Raw genomic sequence first — 20,149 nt, 5'->3', positions numbered from 1 at the left:
AATCACAGAAAAACATATGTCTGCATTGATCTCTTATTTTGGGGGATTAATGTCAATAAAAGTTTCAGGAAATTTGACTTTTTACTATTTCTGGATAATCAGTAGTGTTTTATTGCAGCTTTTATCTGATTTATAAGGCGATTCTTTTTGTGTATTTACCCTAATTGCATTTAAAGATTCTCCTTTTATTGTAATTTTTGGTTTATTTTTTCACATGTAATTAACTGTTTTTTTTCTCGTTACTTGCAGTAACACAGTGCAAACAAAAAGTATTTATTTTTCTTACTGTCAGCATGATAACAGGAGCTATTTGTAATGTAATAATGCAGAATATAAATGTTAAATTGTTTTATAGAAGGTGACGAATGAATTGTCTGATTTTGATTTGAAGATGGTATTTTTATTATTGATACAGATGATGAGGATTTCTATATGAATCACGTATTGCCTTTGCATTCACAGTTGCTTTAAGTAATGTAGATTTAAACAAATCTTTGTTGTACTCTGAGATCATTTGTATCAACTACTGAGAGGCATTAACATCCTCTAAATCTCACTAAACCCATGTTTCAGTTTAATTATAAAATATGTAGAAGTCTAATTATGCATTCAGATTTAAGTCTGATTAAATAATCTACAAACTCAACTGTCATTTCATCATTTTGTTTTTACCACTTCTTAACTATCTTTGAACATAGATGACACATCAAACATTTCAGCAGCACATTTCATTTCTGTTTGTTGCCTCCTCGTGTAGCAGAGCGGCGTTATCTCACCATGACATCAACAAATCAGTTTTTGTTGTTGATTCAGAGCCGGCTGCCACAGACAAGCATGCATACTTCACCTGTTTGATCCCTTGTTGTGGAATCATCACACAGTCCTTACATCTTTTTACTTGTTCACTGTCAAACTTCTTGTGTCATGCTCATCTTCAGCAGGTGAAAACATTCATGCCCCCGATACCAGTGATGTCATATTTTAACAATCATCAACAATACTGTGGAAGTACAAATAAAGAGTCATTTTTTCTTGGGCAAGTCAAGTCAAGTCGAGTCCTTAGTTAAGGCAAGTCAAGTCCCAACTCAAGTCATTTTTTTCCCACCCAAGATCCAGCACTCTCACCTGTAGTATCCGGTCTTTATAAAGAGAAAAGACAAGGTGTTAGCAGCTCGTCTAATAATGATATTATTGGCCAGTTTATATAACCTGTTCAAAAAGTATAACAATGAATTGTATCTGTGTTATCTTGGCACAGACGCAGCCATGATGATGGTCAGCTCTGAGACCGTATCGAGTAGTAACGAGTACGACTGATGAGGCTTCTCTTTGGGGGCTTTCATGTTGCGTGTTGCCATAGCGAGGAGTTTGACTGACAGCCAGTCGTCCAGTCACGACAATCACATGCCGGGGAGCTTTTTGAGTCGTCTAATCATGATTCCCAGTTTGTGCTACGTACATACTTGTTAGACAGAAGCTTGACAAAATTGAATTTTATCATTTTAACAGCTAACATTCAAACTTATGAACACATGCAAGTCATCCGAGTCATCATGCCTCAGGTCCAAGTCGAGTCTCAAGTCATTTATTTTTTGTCAAGTCAAGTCGCGAGTCATCAAAACAGTGACTCGAGTCGACTCGAGTCCAAGTCACCAAGTCTCAAGTCCACGTCTCTGGATCTTACAGTGTTTGACTGACAGCTGAGTCTGGGAAGTGAAGAGCAGGAAGCATAATCACCAGCAAAGTTTTATAACATCCAACAGCACTTTCCATTTCAAAATACTCTCACTCCATTGGGAACTTTTGGACATGGTGCTGCTGTTGGTGCACTAATGTCTTTTTTTAATGACAGCCAGGTTGCACACACAGCTGGTAGCTCCATAAGAAATGTTAAATTGACTGCACTTAAATAGCGCTTTTCTGGCCTTGTGACCACTCGAAGCTGCTTTTACACTACCTGTCACATTCACCCATTCACTCTCACATTCACACACTGATGGCAAAGTGCCAATCTCATATCTATGCTCGCTCATACCTGATGACTACGCCACCGGGAGCAATTTGGGGTTGGGTGTCTTGCCCAAGGACACTTCGGCATGTGACTGTAGCAGTCAGGGATCGATCCCCCAACCTTCTGATTGAGAAATGACCGACTCTAACACTGAGCCACAGCTGCCCTTTAAGGAAAGGAAATATTGTGTCTATAATATTGTTTCTTGAGAGGTTGGTGACATCAGCATACACATCGCTGCCCCTCCTGCTGGAATATAAAGAGATGATAAGAGAACCTCAGAAGTGCATCCACAGAGCAGGTGAGATAAACACATTGCTTTGTCCTTTAGTCTCACTTCAGTGCTTGTTTGTGTCACTGGGTTCACTAAAGGCTGCTCTTTCAAAACCTAGAGGCAGAGAAGGATCCGCTCTGGTTCCTACTCCTGCACCTGCTCAGCTCCTGTGGCTTTAACTGGGAGGAGTTCGGTTCTGAAGCTCAATTAATACAACCAGACATCTTCTAAAGGGTAAGTCTTCATATTTGTTCATATCCTGGTTATGATATTGTAAGAGTGTTACATGCATGTTGCTTAAATCCATCTGCCTCGCAGCCAAAACAATGTGTGGCTCATGAATAAATTAGTTAGCAAAGTTTATCAAGATTTATCATGACTTGTACTTGTATCAAAGTATTTCTACACTACTGAAGAGACTGCTTCTGGCTCTTCTCCGCTCCAGTTCGAGCTGCGATGAGGGTGTGTGCAGTTCTCTGTGTGGTCTCGCTGTTGCTGAGTCGATCTCTCGGTGGATCATATCGAGACGGGTCCATAATCATCAGAAGTGAGAGACTCCAGAACTGTTGACAAAAATATGTCGACCCAAAAATTAAAGATTAAGTTTATGATTGTGACGTAATGAATCAAATAGTTGTTTGAATAAATGTAAATAGAATATACAATGCAAACACAAATTGTGGCTTTAAGTGTTTTTAAATTCTCTATATAAGTTATTTTAATATTATTCCTACAGTTTGATATTTCTAATTGTGCTTTTTCTAAGGTCTGTTTGAGTACATGTTTTACTTTTTAGCGTCTAAATCAGGACAAACAGGGGGGATAAATGTACTTAATTTGCTGTCAGACAACCAATCACACAACTTGTGATTGATTGATGAAATCTGCGATTGTGTCTTTATTTCCTGTCCCTCTATCGTCCATGTTGCTCAGATCCCGACATCGATGCGTCCTGGTACACGGGCAGAGGGATCAGGCCGGTGGGGAGGTTTGGACGAAAAGTTTCCAGGAGAAATCAGCATCTGGCTTTCATCACAGCCAGAGTTTACAGACCAACAGCTGAGAGTGGCAGCAGTGTTTGGATCACACAGTGAAAATAACATGGATGGATGAATATCTGCTCTCTGTTTCAATGTTCACATTGTGTTTGTTGCTTTGTGGGGTTCCTTTAAGGATTTATAGTTGGATTCAGGAGTTTTCTCACATATGGCATGACTACTTTTCTGTAAACATGAAGAAAATGATCTGAGTTGTTTTCTTGATTACGATATCACGGTCTGTTTTAAGATTGTAAATATTTTCAAGAAGGCAAAGAAACAAGCAAAATCTAAGAGAACACGTTGAGTCCTTCAAAGGGTTTTATATGAAAATGAAATAACCTACATGAATAAATTGCATGCAAGAATAAAGTAACAGTGCAATGTTAATCGTGTGAATGTGAGTTTGTTATAACTCCACGTGTGATGTAACGGGGGCTGCACGGCATTACATCATTGTAATTGCTGGTGGCGCCCCATGATTCTTTTATCGACTGAAACGCTGGTACCACAGATGAGGCGCACAAACTCGTCCTTCACATTCGTGACTAAAAACTTTCTTTCCCAATCCTTGTGGAAATAGTATGTGTTCTGCTTTTTCTTGCCGTGGCCACCTTCACTGTCCATCATAAATCTGCCTAAACAGGCTAACAGCACCGAACTCCTCACTTTAGCTCGACTGGCGTACAGCATAACTGACCCGACCTGTCGATGGAGGGTGCTGCAACATTGCTGTGATTGGTTCGGTTCAGACGTTGACAAACTTACCAGGAGCATCACCGTTTTTTTATTGACAGCTGATCGGCCTATTCTATTATTTTGTATTGGAGGGGTGGGACATCTGTTTATTGTGATTGAACTGAAGTGGGGAGAGGCTTTCAAGATGCATTTATTGTCGCTCGCAAGCTACCTGTTGGAGACCCCTGTCCAACAACATTTCTGTCACTAATTTGGATTTTCACTTCTAATTAATCCCTGAGTGTATTTATTTGTAATTTCTATGTGACTTCTAGTCTGTCTCTATGTGTCAGCCCTGTGATTGACTGGCAAACTGTCCAGGGTGTGACCCCGCCTCTCGCCCAGTGACAGCTGGGATAGGCTCCGGCCCCCCCGCGACCCTGAACAGGATAAGCAGTATAGATAATGGATGGATGTGACTTCTATGTTTTTTTGGTGGGGAGAATCTGTAAAATACTGACTGAAATAAACTACTAGTTCTACTACTGATACTTTATTCATATAGAACCCAATGGCCAAAATTTTGGTAGTACATAGAGTAATCTTTGAATCTGTATGACTTTTGCAGAGCTAAAATATGTCTTTAAGAAAACCCTTCGACACCAAAGTAGCTACTTCGAAACCTTATTTTACCTTTGTTTCCCTCATGTACCTCGCCAATTAATAAAGCATGTTTTGAGGGTGTGAACTTCATCTTTCGGAGTGGGTCGAGATTCGGAAAGGAAAAACCCAGTGCTTGCCAGTAAACATTTAACAAGCATTGAACATGAGATTAAAGGAAAACAAACTGATGGTAAAATGGAGCGATGTAACAAGCTGTTGCTACGTGGTTACAACCGAGCCTACAGCTGACACTACTGCTCGCTAAACAACCACAGCAGTCGAGCCCATATAAAGAAATTACCTAATAAAAATTTGCCATGGTTCTGAAGTATGCACCAAAATTGATACGATAGAAGGCGTATTTAATGCTCTCTCTAATATTACATGCAAACATGAAGCACTGTGAATGTGACAGGGAGTGACATATCAGTTAAACAGTTTGCAAGAGGCAGATCTCATGTCATATTGCCAAAGTCCCTGATTACAACACGTCACAACTTAACAGCCAAAACTACTCTGTTCCTTTGTTTCATTTCTTTATGCTCACTTTCTTTTATTTATTTGAAAAGTCTAAAACCAAAGAAAAGGGACGCTTGTTAGATCACTGAAGGGGTTTGCACAACATCAGCATAATCTGAAACAGCAGTACTGATTTTTGTTCTTTATCCAGAGATTTATGCGATCATAATGACAACCACATCATCCGCGTTTCATTTTCAATGTGTTTCAACCGCTCAGTGTGAGGTGTTTCTTTGTTTATGTGAGGAATCCAAACCCAACGAGGCCTAGCAGCTCCTCCAGCCTTTCTTCTGCTGATTGAAACCAAGCTTCTGTAAGGCCTGTGACGATTATCGTCAAGATCTCTGCATTGTTTTGAATCAATAAGCGGTAAAAAAGTTCACTCTTGGGTCCATCCTGCAGAGAAGAACTTATGTTTTGTATGGGGAACACATGAGAGAACATTGTGCAACAGTAAGTTTCTGACTGCAGGAGGGAAGTCACTCTATGTGGAGGTTTTAACAGAAACACCTCTTTACCTAACGTCAGTGGAGTCTTTTAAACTCTGGTTTTATTAAAGCATAGGGACAATATTACTATTGTTCATTATTGTGGTCGTCATGCACAGAGTTTAATCCAGAGCAGGGTACTTTCTTTTGTCTCACACTTTCACAAATCACGATGCCTTAAAAAAAACACTAAAATACAAACTGTATACATGACAACAGTTTATTCATCTCTTCAACAGGTCAAGCTAATAGTGTGGGTATAGGTAGGGTCAGTGTGTTTAGCAGAGGTCTGTGTACTGGCACATCATTCAAACCATGTACGCCATACAAGCCTCTTTCACACATGCACTGCACTCCTGAAAATTTCCCCACATTGTCCGGGTGGGCTGCATGTGTGAACGCAAATGGCCAAACTTTTCTCCCTGACTTTATGCAGACTTTTTCCTGCCATTCTCCTAGTAAAATATCCACAAGAAGCTGGGGTGAGCCGATGTGTGAATGCAGCAGCTATTACTCAGGAACATTCACCACAAGGAGGGCAGGGCGATGATGTTTATATCATTATATATATATATATATCATGTCATGAAACCAGAAGAGCGGCACATAACCGTGTGATTTATCATCCGAGGTTGAAGAAGAAGGATCATTTACAAGACGACAGTAGCAAGATGTCTGCAGGCTGTCAGGGCTGACGCCGAAATTGTTCTCCAGTTGAGAGGCCCACGGCGTACTTTTCACAACATGTCCTGCCTCATGAGACCCCCCCTAGTTAGACAGGGGAAATCTCCCGCTGTGAGGGACATGCATGAAAGGGCAACTCTGGAAAATGTCAGGGGCAGACTGTCTTGAAATTTTCTGGAAATTGTCCGGAGTGCTTAGGTAAAAAGGGCAGCAGTTGGCGGCTGTTTTTTCTAATACTTTTGAGCAGAGCTAAGCTAGCTGTTTAAACTGCTTCCCCTAGCTAGGTTTAACATTTGCAGTATGGCAGTGAAAGATAGTTTGATACTGTTAGCGAGGACAAGGATGTGCCAAACACTTTCACATGAACTTTTCTTCACCACAAGTGAGACAGACCAATTTTCTGTGTTGGAGGGAAGTGGCTTTCCCATTTTTCTGGTGGCATACTTTGAAATGAAGCTAACTCATGCTGGTTTCTCCAAAGTTGCCTTTCATCTCACTTTGAGACTGAAAGCACTATTTTTCTTTCTGTCTTTCCCTTTTTTATTTCTATACTATGACAGTTATGCATGTCTGGAACATTTATGCACCACCTACAGTACATCTGTGATTCTGCTTACACAGGTGCAAATTATTCCAGAGCAGTCAAACACAGCATTTGTTTCACAGTGGATACATTTTTAAAAAATAATAATTATCTTCATTTGTCTTGACAGGGCCTCTTTTATATAAAATAAAGAGACATTTGAAAATCACTTTCAGCTCAACTCTGCTTGAGGGATCTCCGCTCAGTTTGACCACAACCTTATAAAAGCGAGGCAGGAGACGTTGCATGAAGGCCAACTTATCAGTTCAGCATCTGGCACCGACAGGGACAGAGGGGTTTTATTCTAAACTCAGAGAGGAGAATCAGGACAACACAGGGACATGCTGTGAAAAGATAAATAGCTTTTAACTTCTATTGTTAATTGTTGGTGAAGTAAACAATCTTCAGTCTTTTCACCAAATGCAAATAAATTAATTGTTGTGGATTTGTAAGTTGGGTCAGGAATCAAAAAGGCAGAAAATTATACATTCAGAATCAGTAACTAGCTGACCGTGCATAATCTAACCCAGCTGTAAAATGAAGGAGACACACGGAGGAACAAAGACAGGCAGCATTACAGTCAACAGTTTCACAGGTTATGGTCCAACTCTGCAGCAGGATGCAAACACGCTGGATGTGTCTCTATGATGCAGATCCCCGAGCGGTGTCTCCTGCCACTCTGACAGCCCTCCCTGCTGCGTTCCAACACACTCATACACCCTGTGGGCTGAGACAGAGCTCTGTTACCAACAACACTCACAGGTGTGTTATCCAGAGAGGAAAACCTCGTCTCATGTTAGTATCTACTGCCCTCAAGTGGTATAACCTTGTTTAGAGAGACATTATTCTCCCAGGCAGACTGTGGACCCGGGGGGCTGAACTCTTACAATTAAAGTTCTCAAAAAACTTCTTTGTTGAATTTTCTTTTAACACATTTACTTACCAACATCTATCAGCAGGTTGCTGACCTGATCCCCTGACAGGGCTGATGTCTCTGTAAAGAATATGCCCTTCTCATTGGCCAACCTCTGTCCTTCCTGTAGGATGACATAAAGAGACCAGAAAACAGTGTATCTGAATTTCAGTATTTTTTAACCTTTGTCCTTTTTTAACGGGAGTGGGGGTGTATTATGCTAATTTCAAGATTCAAATTTCACTCTGTGATACCAGTGGAGTAGCTTAGCGTAATTTACAGTGAAACAATTTTTTTTCCCTCACACTGGTGCTCTGTGCAGGCCCTTATAGAGCCTTTGCCTGAAACGACTTAGTCAGCTCTGTCTCTTTAAGAAACCCCGCCCCTGCAAGCTTGCTTTCTTCTGATTGGCCAGCTCTCCGAATCCTGCCCAGGGGCAGTGTTTGTGGCACCTGCCCAAATATTTCTCCACTTTGTGTTGTCGCAAAGTTAAGCGCCTGGAGAAGTCTGTCTGGAGGCAAGTGTTCACAGCAGCTTGCAGATTGGGACATTTTTTTTTGCAGGGGAACTTACTTTTACCCAGAAATTCAAAGTGGATCCACTAAAGAGGCGTGTCTTTGCCACTGACAGGCTCAAACTACTAATTTGATGTGTCATCCAACATTAAGATATATTTTTTGGTTACGGTAAGATACCTTTTTTTAAAACAGAAACTGGTTACGTCACTCTATTCAAAGCTAACAAACTCCATTGACAAAATAATGAATTTTACCTTTGCAGAAAACAGCAGTTGCTGGTCTACCCCTTTTGAGATTGAGTAATTTGTTTGTGTTAATATTTATGTTCGCACAATAACACAAAACATCTTACCAATCTAGGCAGCGGTACACTAGCAACTCCCATGGTCAGCGAGGAAAAATGACGATGATGTTTTGTCAATGGAGTTTGGTGGCTTTGAAGAAAGCGATGTAATGCCCATTTCTGGTTTCAAAAGAGCTTCCAACTCTTTTAAAACCAAGGTCAGTGGCAAAAACACAGCACTTTAAGTCGACATACTTTATCAGAAACATTTGGCCCCACATTGTTAAGGCACACTGTTGAAAACATCTTGGACCTACTAGTCATATAAACATAAGCAAATAGGTAACAGCTTCGGAAATAGCAGAATTCCCTTTTAAATAGGGATAAAATCAGATGAAGGAAAATTATTTTTTAGGTCTCTACCTGCACTGAGACTTGTCGATCCAGTGCCAGATCTCCCTTGTTGCCAACCAGCCACACAACTGTAGATCCTGGGATGTAGTATTTCTCGAGCTCTTTCAGCCACACCTGAGCTCTGATAAATGTTTCCTGTGGTGACACAAGCACAATGGCTTAAACCCCAGCCAAGATCAGACAACATAATGGACTATTGTCTGTTCCTCTCACCATTTTGCTGATGTCATAGACCAAGAGAGCAGCGTGGGCTCCTCTGTAGTAAAGCGGGGTGACACTGTGGTACTTTTCCTGCCCTGCAGTGTCCCATATCTCAAAGCGAAGAGAGACATCAGTTAGATGCACCAGCCGGGTCAGGTAGGCACCTGGAGGCAGACGGCACAATGACACCAGAGGATTCATTTGTTCACTACTGAGTGTGTAGAAAAAGGTCTGGGATGGATCATAATTACATACATCACACGTTTCAGACATGTTCAACATTTAGGTAATTCATTTTATTTAAATAAAAAAATTCAAACCGCTATCGTGGTAAGCGTTATTAAGGCTACAGAAGCTGCAGACAGGAGATGTTAGCCTAGCTTTTTATAAACATAGGAACAAAAGGGTACAACCTGGCATTTTCCAAGGTTACAATATAAATATTAACAAACATTAAATTTTAACATTTTGTGAAATTTATTTTTTCATGAAGGTTAAATGAGAAAATTCCTTCCATGTTTGCATCTGTACGTTTGTTAGCTACAGGCTGTATAAGTTAGCCTAGCTTAGCACAAAGATTGAAAACTGTGGGGACAACCTAGCTCTGTCCAGGGTTCAAAAATATACCTACAAGCACCAATAAAGCCTATTTACTATCCTGAGTTATATACTGCCTGTAAAACTAAACACTGACTTCATATTCGGATGATTGAGGTCAAGTATTTTCCTAATTTGGAAAATTTTGGGGGCTTGGAGTTTTTTTTAGACTGAGCTACCCTAACTGTCTTTCTCTCACCAATCTATATGCTAAGCTAAGCTAAGATAAGCGTTTCCTGACTGTATAGAATACATCCGTCCATCCATTATCTATACCACTTTTCCTGTTCAAGCTCGCAGGGCAGCTGAAAATGATCCCAGCTGTCATTGGGCGAGAAGCGGGGTACACCTGGACTGGTTGCCAGTCCATCACAGGGCTGGCACACAGAGACAGACAACCTTTCACGCTCACACTCACACCTACGGGCAGTTTAGAGTCACCAGTGAACCTAACAAGCATGTCTTTGGACTGTGAGAGGAAGCCGGAGTATCCAGAGGGAACACACGCATGTACGGGGAGAACACACAAACTCCACACAGAAAAGCCCACTTTGTCCGACTGGGATTCGAACTAGGAACCTACTACCTGTGAAGCAACAGCATTAATCACTGCACCACCTTGCAGCCTGTGTAGAATACAATACGATAAAATGTCTTTATTTTCATTGCACCAGGTACAAGAAAATTGAATGTGCAACTTGCCATCAATGCAACAATAAAAGAAGTAAATAGCAGCAGTAAAACACATTAAAAATGCTTCATATATGAGGTTGATACAGTCTTACGCTCTGCAATAAAGCAAATGTGCATTCTTTTAGGTTGAATACTCATCTTATGCGATCTTTTCATTGTCAATAAAACCTCTGATATCGAACACTCCAAGTGTAATGAACTCACAGCCAACAGTAGGAGATGTATTCCTGAACTCATTCTTGGCAAACCGCTGTGCCAGACTGGACTTTCCCACACCAGAGCTTCCCAGGAGGACCATCTTAACCCTGAGGGTCTGCACCGGTCTACTCAGAGTGTCACTGTGGAGCCGGGCTCCTCCTGGTACCCTTGGGAGATTTTCCCCCATAAAAAGTTTTATTAACTCCAAAAGGGTAGAAGAGTACAGATGGATGAGACAGAAAAGAAATCCAAAAAAGGCCTTTAAATCTCAATCCACTGGTCTGTCCTTTTCCTGTTAAGAAGAAACAGCTACTCCAAACTGTACAGAAGAGTTCATGTGTCTTCTTTGTTGTGTGTCTGTGTCAGCTTCGCCTTGTCTTTACAGAAAATAAAAGTAAAACCAAAGTCCAGTCTAAACTTGTAAATGGTCGACAATATAATTTCACTTCCTATTATGCACCCACAACTGAGCCATAAAACCGTCCAGCCAATCATAAGTAAGCAAACATGAACTCTCAACTATTCACAACAGGAGACTACCAGTTTTAAATCAATATTAATGTTTAATGTACATTTGTGAACCTTATCAAAGGGTTATTGGAAAGTTTGTGACTGCTTCTCTCCTACTCTACATGTCAGATTTTGTGTTTAGTTTCTTTGTAATGCACTCATGTAATTGTGCAGTGTGTACATAAACAAACGGCTACACAGACCTTGCATACCACTCTATAAACACTAGAGGGCGTCATTGCATAATTATATTGCAGCTTTGTGGTCATAATAAAGGGTCAGCCTCACAGTCTGAAAGCATGCGTTGGTAAAAGTTGTATCCTTTATACTTTTGTTCAGATATTAGTATTTAACAGTTGGTGCAGAAATCTACAACAGAATCCTACAAACTATATCATTTTATACCCATAATTATAATATAACAGGGTGTAACTGTGTAACTAACCACATGTCTGTGTCTAGACATGCTGAATCTTAATCACTACCACATGAAAACTAGTAAAATATGTTGGGTTGGGAAGCAATTCGATCTAAGAAAATAAAGGAAAACAAAGCGGTGTTATGTAAAAATTCAGCCTTGAACACATACAAAATGATCCTTTAAAATATTTAAGTTAAAAGTTGTCTGAAAAACTTGTTTGAAAAAAGAAGCTAACTGTATGTAGATATAATAATAATAATGCATTATAATAATTAAGAAAAACATAAAAATAAACATTTTAATTGCAGCACATGTATCTACTTTAAAATTACCATGACATTAGACTTAGATGAACACTGTTAATAAAACCGTGAAAATGTATCACTACAGTAGAGAACTTGCTAATGATGAGCCTACAACAGTGACACAAAGAGATATAAAAAGTAGTGTAACATAAACTCGCCTTTGACTATCACTATAATGGACCTTTACATCACCATCATGGGATTAGAATCTTGTCCGTTCAAACTGAGGTCATGTGTGTCTCTTTAAGAAACTCACGACTGCTTTTAGAGCTCGCTGGTCATCATTAAAAATAGCAGAAGCGGTGTGAGAGAGTGCGATAGCCCATGCTGGAGCTGTGGTTTCTGACTGAAACTGAGCCCCTGAACATGTATGGCGTCCCCGTCCAGAGGTTTAATGCTGCATTCAAGTGCTGTGTGTAAACTCCGATAACTGATATTTCACAGACCAAGTGATTGAGATAGGGTTCAAATGCGGTCATAGGATAACTTTTTATTTATTTATTTGGAGACTGACGTAAATGTAACAACATAAGCGGATAATTAAGTGAGTGACTGATATTTAATCTTCCTTTTTTCTACAGTTAAGTGCATGTCAGCGTTATATTTATGTCAAGCGAAATGTGTTTATAGACTAATGCAAACGGCGTATTCTAAATTGGCTTTACAATAAAAAAAGGAATTAATAAACAAAGATAGGCGACGATTATACATAGTAAACCATAAACAACAACATCAAAAAAACAGAAAAACAAGCACGAGATTATGACAAAGTTTTAGGACTATAAAAGATAAGGTTGGCCTATTGATGAAGCTTTTATTGTTTTTAGGTTTAGGCTTGTTATAAGCCCTATCTCGAATTCATTAATTAGAATATGTATAATTGCCCCGTCAAAAGAGGTCCAATTTCCCATATGATTCGAGAAAAGTAATGTTTGGTGAGGAGTAGGCAAAAGTAACAAGCAATTTAACAAAATAATGTCTATGTATTGATTAAGATTATTCGTGTAGCTTATGAAAGTTAAAACTGCTGTGTTTGTATAGTAAATTGTCAAAAAAACAAAAAACAATAGTCCAAAAACCTCGGTTACTTTCGTAACCCATATATCCGACATCCCGTGAAGGCATCCTGATGGAGTACAGGCTTTGAAGTTTGTCGGTGTGACAGGTTCGAGTTGGCTGCTGTGAATCCTTCAGGTGGTGGAGTCTAACTGCTGACAGACATTTCAATCACTGTTGTTCTACAATTTCTGTTTAGTTTTTTTAAGTTTGGCGTTTGTTTTATTTCCATAGACTGGCGAACAGGTACGGACGCGGTTTTAAGTGACGGTTTGAATCTACAGTAAACGGTTCTGACAGAATTTCCTAGTTAACGCACCAGAAGCGCACGTGGGGCAGATGCTGCCAACGGTCCCAGTTTAAACCACACTTTACTCGCGAGCTCGTGCGTCGTTGCTGAAACACAGGAAGAAGTGTGAAAACGGATGTAAGACAATGACCCATGCTGTGAACGCGACCAGACACGGTTTGTTTTTCCTCCTCGACTTTAGTTTAACATTTTAACGACACATGAGACCCTCAAGCTAGCTAAATTACCGCTCTGTTTGGATTACTCTGTTCGGCGAAGTCCAACTCTATCTACACTGAGTGGATAAGTGTTTGAGAAAACATGGGGACTCAGGGCACAGGACGGAAAAGGTCTACCAAGAAGGAGAGGTCGACGGCGGAGGACGATGCCCTGAATCTCATAGCGAGAGAGGTGAGTAGAGAATTTGTCAAATGTTAATCTATTTCATCCTCTCAGAAATAAACTAAACGACAAAACACTGACGAGTCCATGCACTGGTCAATGACCCCAAAACCTACATACTGTTATTTCTGTTCTTGGGAGACTACTGACCCATTTAAATGTCCTGAATCCTAATTTATACAGAATTTAGAAATAAAAGCACTATCTTTACCAACAAAAAAAGCCTGTTGGTATCACTGTACCCAGCTGAACTCATCATCACTTCATCAAGACCTTTGAATATCAATAGTCTTGAATAAGTTTCAAACTTGATTCCTTACCTACAAGTCAACCATCAGGCTCCTTTAACAATACAGTATGAAAAATGAACTTGTACAGACTTGAATCATGGTTTATAGCAATTCAAGTAGCTGTATTTATAAAGCACATGTAAAAACAACATTGGTTGAGACAAAGGTCTTTGCAGTTTGGTTTTATGGGTTAGAATGTAGGTATAACAACAATAAAAGGCAATAATACTTACTGTAAAACAATAACACACCTAAAAAAAAGTCTGGTCACCTTATGTTTTGATGTAAATTGAGAAACAGAGAGGAGTTGTTAGGATTCTGACTTCTTCAGAATATAGTCACAAATAAAACTGTTTTGTTCTGTGTCTTGGGCCATATAATCTGAGACCTGAAAGTTGGCATCAAAAAATGAAAAAATCAAAAATTCACTTGCGATTTTCCTATGTGAAATTGCTGTCCATCAGACACTTAACTCACTGATAGAAATTGGGAAAATGCTGTCAGTTGACTGTATGCTTAATTATGAAAACAATACCTTAACTGTGTCTTTTAAAGAAAGGAGTTTCCATGTAGATGAATATGACAAACACTTCAATTGATCAATCATTTATTGTGCAATCATCTCAGTGTGACGACTTATCTGGACAGTATTGCATAAACAATACAGGGCTCATATATTGACATAAAAGTTGTCAAAGCATTACTCTGATGTTGCACATGGTTATGATGGTTTTAGAAAGCTTCATCTGTGCTTTAAACTGCATGGATTAGAGGTAGCCGCTCTCACTTTTGTGACCTGCAGTTTATTAAAATGGTTTTCTTTACTAAGCAATACGCCTTTCATGTGCTAACATGCAGGAAGTGTTGGGCTAACCCCAAATAATGCAAGACTGAAGCTGGCAGCCGTTCTGTCTAACAGGTGCTGAAGTCATGTTGTGACAGGTTTGCACTGTTTCAAGGTTCCTAATCTCTTTGTTACGATGAGTCTAGTGTAGTGTAAATGAATGTTTCGTGGCAGTAGTAATGCTGAGTGTGTCTGTTGGACTTAAGTCGGCCTATTTGAAGTGTGATACCCTGCACGCTTTTGTCTACATTTATGCCCTCAAGATGTAAAACACAAGCAGACTTCGAAATCAACCTTTGAGTATCAAAGCAAAGTGGGATAAAGCAATGGTGATACAGAATCCTCAGAAACTGTATGTTGAAAATGATGAACTTAAGATCTTTACAGGATGTGGAGCAACCAAAAAGCAGATATTCACTTAACAACAGCCATTTCTTGCTTGCAAAGAGATTTTAATTTTGCACCCCAGACATTAAAATATTTCCCACCGCTTCATTTCTTACCATTTCAGGTCATTGCACAGTTGTTTTTAGATTTAGATAATTTTTAACAGTTTAATTTACCTAAAATAAAATGAGCTAATGTTAGCGGCAGCTCAGCATACTGCTGAAGAGCATCTGAGAAACACTGCTTTTTTCAGTGTTTTTACTGATTTTAATAGAAGGTTCATTTCTGGATTTTATATGCTCCTGTCAAATCAGGATACTCTTTAAACTGGCAGCATTTTAAAATTATATTTATATACTATAGATAAATATTGACATTGGTCAATTTATTTTATGCCTGTTACACAACAAAAGTTGAGTTACCCCTTCAAAAAGGTGTGGCACATACAAAAGCATGTGGAGCATAAAAGCCTGAACTCCGCCATCATAGCTTTGGCAAGCTTTCATCAGTTGGTAGGAAGTTGTGTCTGTGCTAACCAACCCGGATGTTACAGCAAATTTGCATGTCACTCCTAACTGACATTCACACACTCTCAACAGTCATCATTTCTAGCTGTATATTGCCCTGATAACAATGCCAAGCCTGCAGACATGGCTGTTTGAAGGTGTTTTCTTCTTTTAACTGCTGACTATTTACTCCATGTAGTGTGTCTGAGGTTGCACATTCTTGTAGCTGGTAACCATTTCTTGTTGTCTATTTGCAGTGGCAGGAATGTGTTCCAGCTGAAGTTTGAGAAGAGTTTGAAGGAGCTTGAGAACAGTTAGTCAGCAGCAGAAGAAATTCAAACAGTAGTTTCTTTATGATAAATGAATCCTCATCTGTTTCTTGTTGTAGGGAGGCACAACTTCTACAATGAAACAGAAACAGTGTCCAGTTTTCTGTCACATCTGTGCAGCAAAGAGAGAAAGTCTGTGCCTTTAAGTAACAGGGGGGTCACGTCCCTCACTGACAGGATGGTATGTCCGCCCTGATGAGTTGGCCCATTCTGCAAAAGAGTTTTAAAAATAGACGCTCCTGAAAGATCAGCTGTTGCTGCACCCCAGTTTTAGATTAGGTCTGTGGGTGGGGGATGGGGATGGAAGAGGAGGGATGTGGCTCACCAACTGGCCATCCCACCAGCATGGAAACATGGGAGCAGCAAGTCACTGCATGGAGTTGTTGGGCAATGCTGCACAAAGCTCTAGAGAGAGGTTGATGCTGGTAGTTTAAGCTGCAGATTTAGATCGTACCGATGGTTCATCAGTGTCATGTCGCTGTCAGTTTTCTACTCCCCGCATAAGAACTACCAATACTGTAAACCTGACTTAGCTGAGACCAAAGGGGAGCCGGCCACACAGCAGGAAAGAATGTCAGCAAAGAATACCAGAGAGTTAGTAATGCTGTACTTTAGGGAGTTGGTTCCCTGCACATGTCAAACATTTTAAATCCAGTTGTAAACAATAATCTGAGGCATGAAGATGGATACTGTAGCTGACCTTAAGTACTCCTCAATGTTCTGCAATGGGAAAACTTCTGTTATTCAATTGTAAACTATTTATATGGGATTCAATTTATTAGTTGTTGTGGTCATTTTTCAAGCAAAATTTCCACCTTTGTATTTCCTACTTTAGTCGTGTATGAGTGGTTTGGTTTGTTGAACCAGTCAGCTGTTGTTTTAATCCTGATGAGCCAGCCAACTGCAGCTTTTTTTGTTTTGGTGATTAACCAACCACTTCATGAAAAGGGGACAATTGGCCAAAAAGGATTAATCAAATCCCTACAGGCTAAGACTTTGTTGGAGGCTGTTGGGGATTTGAGCTTGTTCATGTCTCTCTGTATATCAGTTCAGCTCAGCTACAGCTGTAAATCCGTGCTTCTTTTAGAAGTGTCAAAACAGATTTGTCGACAATACAATTTACAACATACCTACTTTCTACCTATCCTCCTACAGCATGCGCTTCTCTAATGTAGTCAAAGATTCAAGTTTGATTCCAACAATGAGGTTGTATTTATCTCATACATGCAGGTACAAGTACAATGCTCTGCTTGAAATAATAAATTGTGTCCTATATGTTTTTTCTGCAAAATATGTTTAATTATCTTGTACAAATCCTCCCAAGGCATCTCCTCCTTCTCCCTCATTAAAATTTCCTGAATCTGCATAGGCCCCACCCACTATGTACTACGTTTCTCCTGTTCAGCCTGTCCTTGGTACACTGCAGTTTAAAAGCAGACAGGCCCAGCCATGGGTATGACTAATGTTGTCCCTGATATGTCTTGTAGTACATGAAAAACAAGGCAAAGCTTTGGCTTGTGTACATCATATAATTATATTAGTGTGAAATGTAATAGTGCAAAAACATCTTTACTGTACATTTTTACCAATAGTATAGTAGATTTCTGTAAGCTGCTTTTAGCTGTTGCCCTACTGAGGGTGACGTCTGCTGTAAACCACAGTTATGTAGCTGAGAGACGTAATGAGAGAGTAGTCAACCTATACAAACATCTGGGCTATGATGGCAGGCCCACCAGCAGCTTAATTAGCAGTTTAACCAATGAAAACATTGCTCACAACCACTTTTGAATAACATACTTACTTACATACTGTCTAACTGAAGCTTAGATACCGTAATGTATAAATTATATTCACAACAGCACAGTCATATAACAGGCAAAGATTGCTACTAGATGGCAAGCTGACAATGACTCGATAATCAGGTTACTGGATAGAGGAAAAGTTTACACTCAGAAGTAGGAGAAAAGTTAATCGGAAATATACATTTATGAATCATTCTTCATATTTAAATATAATAAAGTCCTACTTGGGGACTTTTGTTAAGCTTTACACCATCACCATTTATAGTTAGATGTGTTTACCTTGAAGCACAGTGTACCACAGTGTACCAGCATGTTCCCTCAATGTGATGTCAGATATTGATTATCACAGCGATGATAACAGTCCTGGAATCTGGCCTAACGTAAACTTTCTTAAAAGCTTCTGGTAAACATCAGTCCAAGTTTGAAATACACCCAAAGATCACACCAGGCTGTATGTGTCATAGTGTAAATCTAGTTTAGCCTGTTCATGAGCACATGCTTGGCTTATGTATGTTGTTAAAATTAACTCGACAGCACCTTTGATAAATATTGACTGGTAGTTTAAGAATGATGTTCCTAAATGTCTCCCATGTGTTGGGAAGTCATAACAAGTGTTTATCTTTCTGACAAACAGAGGATGCAGTCAAGGTTGTTGAACACTCACACACACTCTCCTTAGCATAAGAAATACACCCTTTCTTGGTCTGAGTACAGCCAATAACACTGCAATATAATGTGTATGGAACTTATATGAACAAGTCCGACATTTTACACCTTGCTTTGTTTTGTTTTTTTCGCCTCTTATGACTTTTATTGAGAGGAAGAGGACAGTGGATAGTGTCAGAAACAGGGGAAGAGAGAGAGGGGAATGACACGCCAAGGGCCGAGGTTGGGAGTTGAACCCAGGACCGCTGCATCAAGGACGGTAGCTGCTGAATATGATATGGGCGATTTAACCACTGAGCTAAACCGGTGCCCCAATCATGCTTTGTTAACAATAGAGCAGCACGACCTGGCTCATGTAGACTACACAGGAATATGAATGGCCAAGCATTATAGAAACTTTGTTTAAAAAATAACAGCATAAAGAAAAATGACTTCAAATTGTGCAATATAAAAACTGTCAGCCAATCACAACACTGCTCTCGTTACTCTAAACCAACTGGGCAAATAACAGGGGGACATCACAAGTGATCAACAAATTGAAAGACACTTATTCAAAAATCCTGTTGTTGTCTTAATGGCACAGAGCTGCACAGCACCACAAATCTACAGCCAGAGCCAGATGTTTTTTATTCAGTTTGTACAATATATACCTAGGCTACAGTCCTCGACGCACTGATCGCAGGTCCGACTCCCCGCTTCCAATCAAGTGCATGTCACCCCCCACTCTCTACTCCCCACATTTCGTGTCTCTCTTCAGTTGCTGTAATTGGACATCTTCTGCATGTATAACAGAGAACCAATTTATAACTGACTGTTTGTTGTGTGTGGTTATACTGTTGTAGCCAGGTGCAAACACCTGTGTGTAATTCTCTTGTAACTTAAATCTGAATGGAGTTAAAATCTCAAGTATTTTTGGTGTTTTCAACAGCGACTCTTTATGTTTCTGTTGAAAATCTGTTTTTATCTGCATGAGTTTGGGGGATCTAAACTGGGGATTAAGTCTGGTGTGAGTGGCTGGGAAGCTCAGTGATGCGTCGGGGACAACTGAGTATTTAAAGGGGATTAGAATGTTGATTATAGAGGACAACTGTGTCACGGAAATAGTAATGAAGTAATCATTAAGTAATAACCAATTGTGCATTGTCCAATGTATGGCCCATGGAATCGAGGAGTCCATCTGATTGCTAGCAATTATTTATTGCATTCCAGTCAGTCCTTTGTTGTGAATTTGCATGTTCATATATAGATGACAATTGAATTAAGATTTACGTTGCAGTCCTTAATGCTTTATTACTATTTCTATGACATATGTGGCCCTCTGTAGCTGACAACCAGGAAGGGGAAACCCACCACACAATCCCCTTTTCATACAGCCATCTCAGGCAGAAGCCAGAGAGCCACAGTTCTTCATGCAGTCATAGACAAGTTAATCTTTAATGCTGGGGACAAGCATCACACATTTTCACAACTGTAACACTAAATAATGGTGAAGTTTTGTAACTCAATCCCTGTTTTATTTAAGCACTTGATTTTATTAAGATGTTTTAATTGTGCTTTACTTCCAAACAAGGCATTTTGAGTTTCATGC

The 20,149-nt window shown here is 39.7% G+C and overlaps 2 protein-coding genes across 10 annotated transcripts in view; one reads left to right on the top strand and one right to left on the bottom strand.

Moving 5' to 3' along the window:
- Window positions 1-7,533: 7,533 nt before the first annotated feature.
- Window positions 7,534-10,941, bottom strand: LOC138592923 (ras-related protein Rab-17-like). The gene is made up of 5 exons (XM_069663820.1): window positions 10,761-10,941; window positions 9,279-9,430; window positions 9,075-9,200; window positions 7,881-7,974; window positions 7,534-7,664 (listed from the first exon to the last, which is right to left on the bottom strand). Exons 1-5 carry the CDS (start codon window positions 10,939-10,941, stop codon window positions 7,534-7,536), a joined length of 684 nt encoding a protein of 227 aa, XP_069519921.1.
- Window positions 10,942-13,144: 2,203 nt separating this feature from the next.
- The window catches only part of lrrfip1a (leucine rich repeat (in FLII) interacting protein 1a), a 49,069-nt gene continuing 42,064 nt past the window's right edge, over window positions 13,145-20,149 (top strand). For all 9 annotated transcript variants that reach the window (XR_011308212.1, XR_011308210.1, XR_011308209.1 and 6 more), the window contains exon 1: window positions 13,145-13,746. Coding sequence is in view for 2 of the 9 variants with exons in the window: in XM_069662692.1 (XP_069518793.1) it covers window positions 13,657-13,746 (90 nt within the window). In the remaining 7 variants the exon portion in view is untranslated. The remainder of the gene's footprint in view (window positions 13,747-20,149) is intronic.

This window comes from Semicossyphus pulcher, unplaced genomic scaffold (genome assembly GCF_022749685.1).
Source record: "Semicossyphus pulcher isolate SPU_LCO1_2020_fin unplaced genomic scaffold, fSemPul1.0.p SCAF_15, whole genome shotgun sequence".
Classification (NCBI taxonomy): domain Eukaryota; kingdom Metazoa; phylum Chordata; class Actinopteri; order Labriformes; family Labridae; genus Semicossyphus; species Semicossyphus pulcher.
This window is presented reverse-complemented; position numbering and strand designations above follow the sequence as displayed.

Excerpts from the sequence above, each read along its gene's own strand:
- LOC138592923 (XM_069663820.1), bottom strand. The coding sequence starts at position 10,941 with ATGGGGGAAAATCTCCCAAGGGTACCAGGAGGAGCCCGGCTCCACAGT. Across the intron at positions 9,431-10,760 it reads TACATCTCCTACTGTTGGCT|GTGCCTACCTGACCCGGCTG; the intron begins GTGAGTTCATTA and ends GTCTGCCTCCAG. Across the intron at positions 9,201-9,278 it reads TCTATGACATCAGCAAAATG|GAAACATTTATCAGAGCTCA; the intron begins GTGAGAGGAACA and ends GTGTCACCACAG.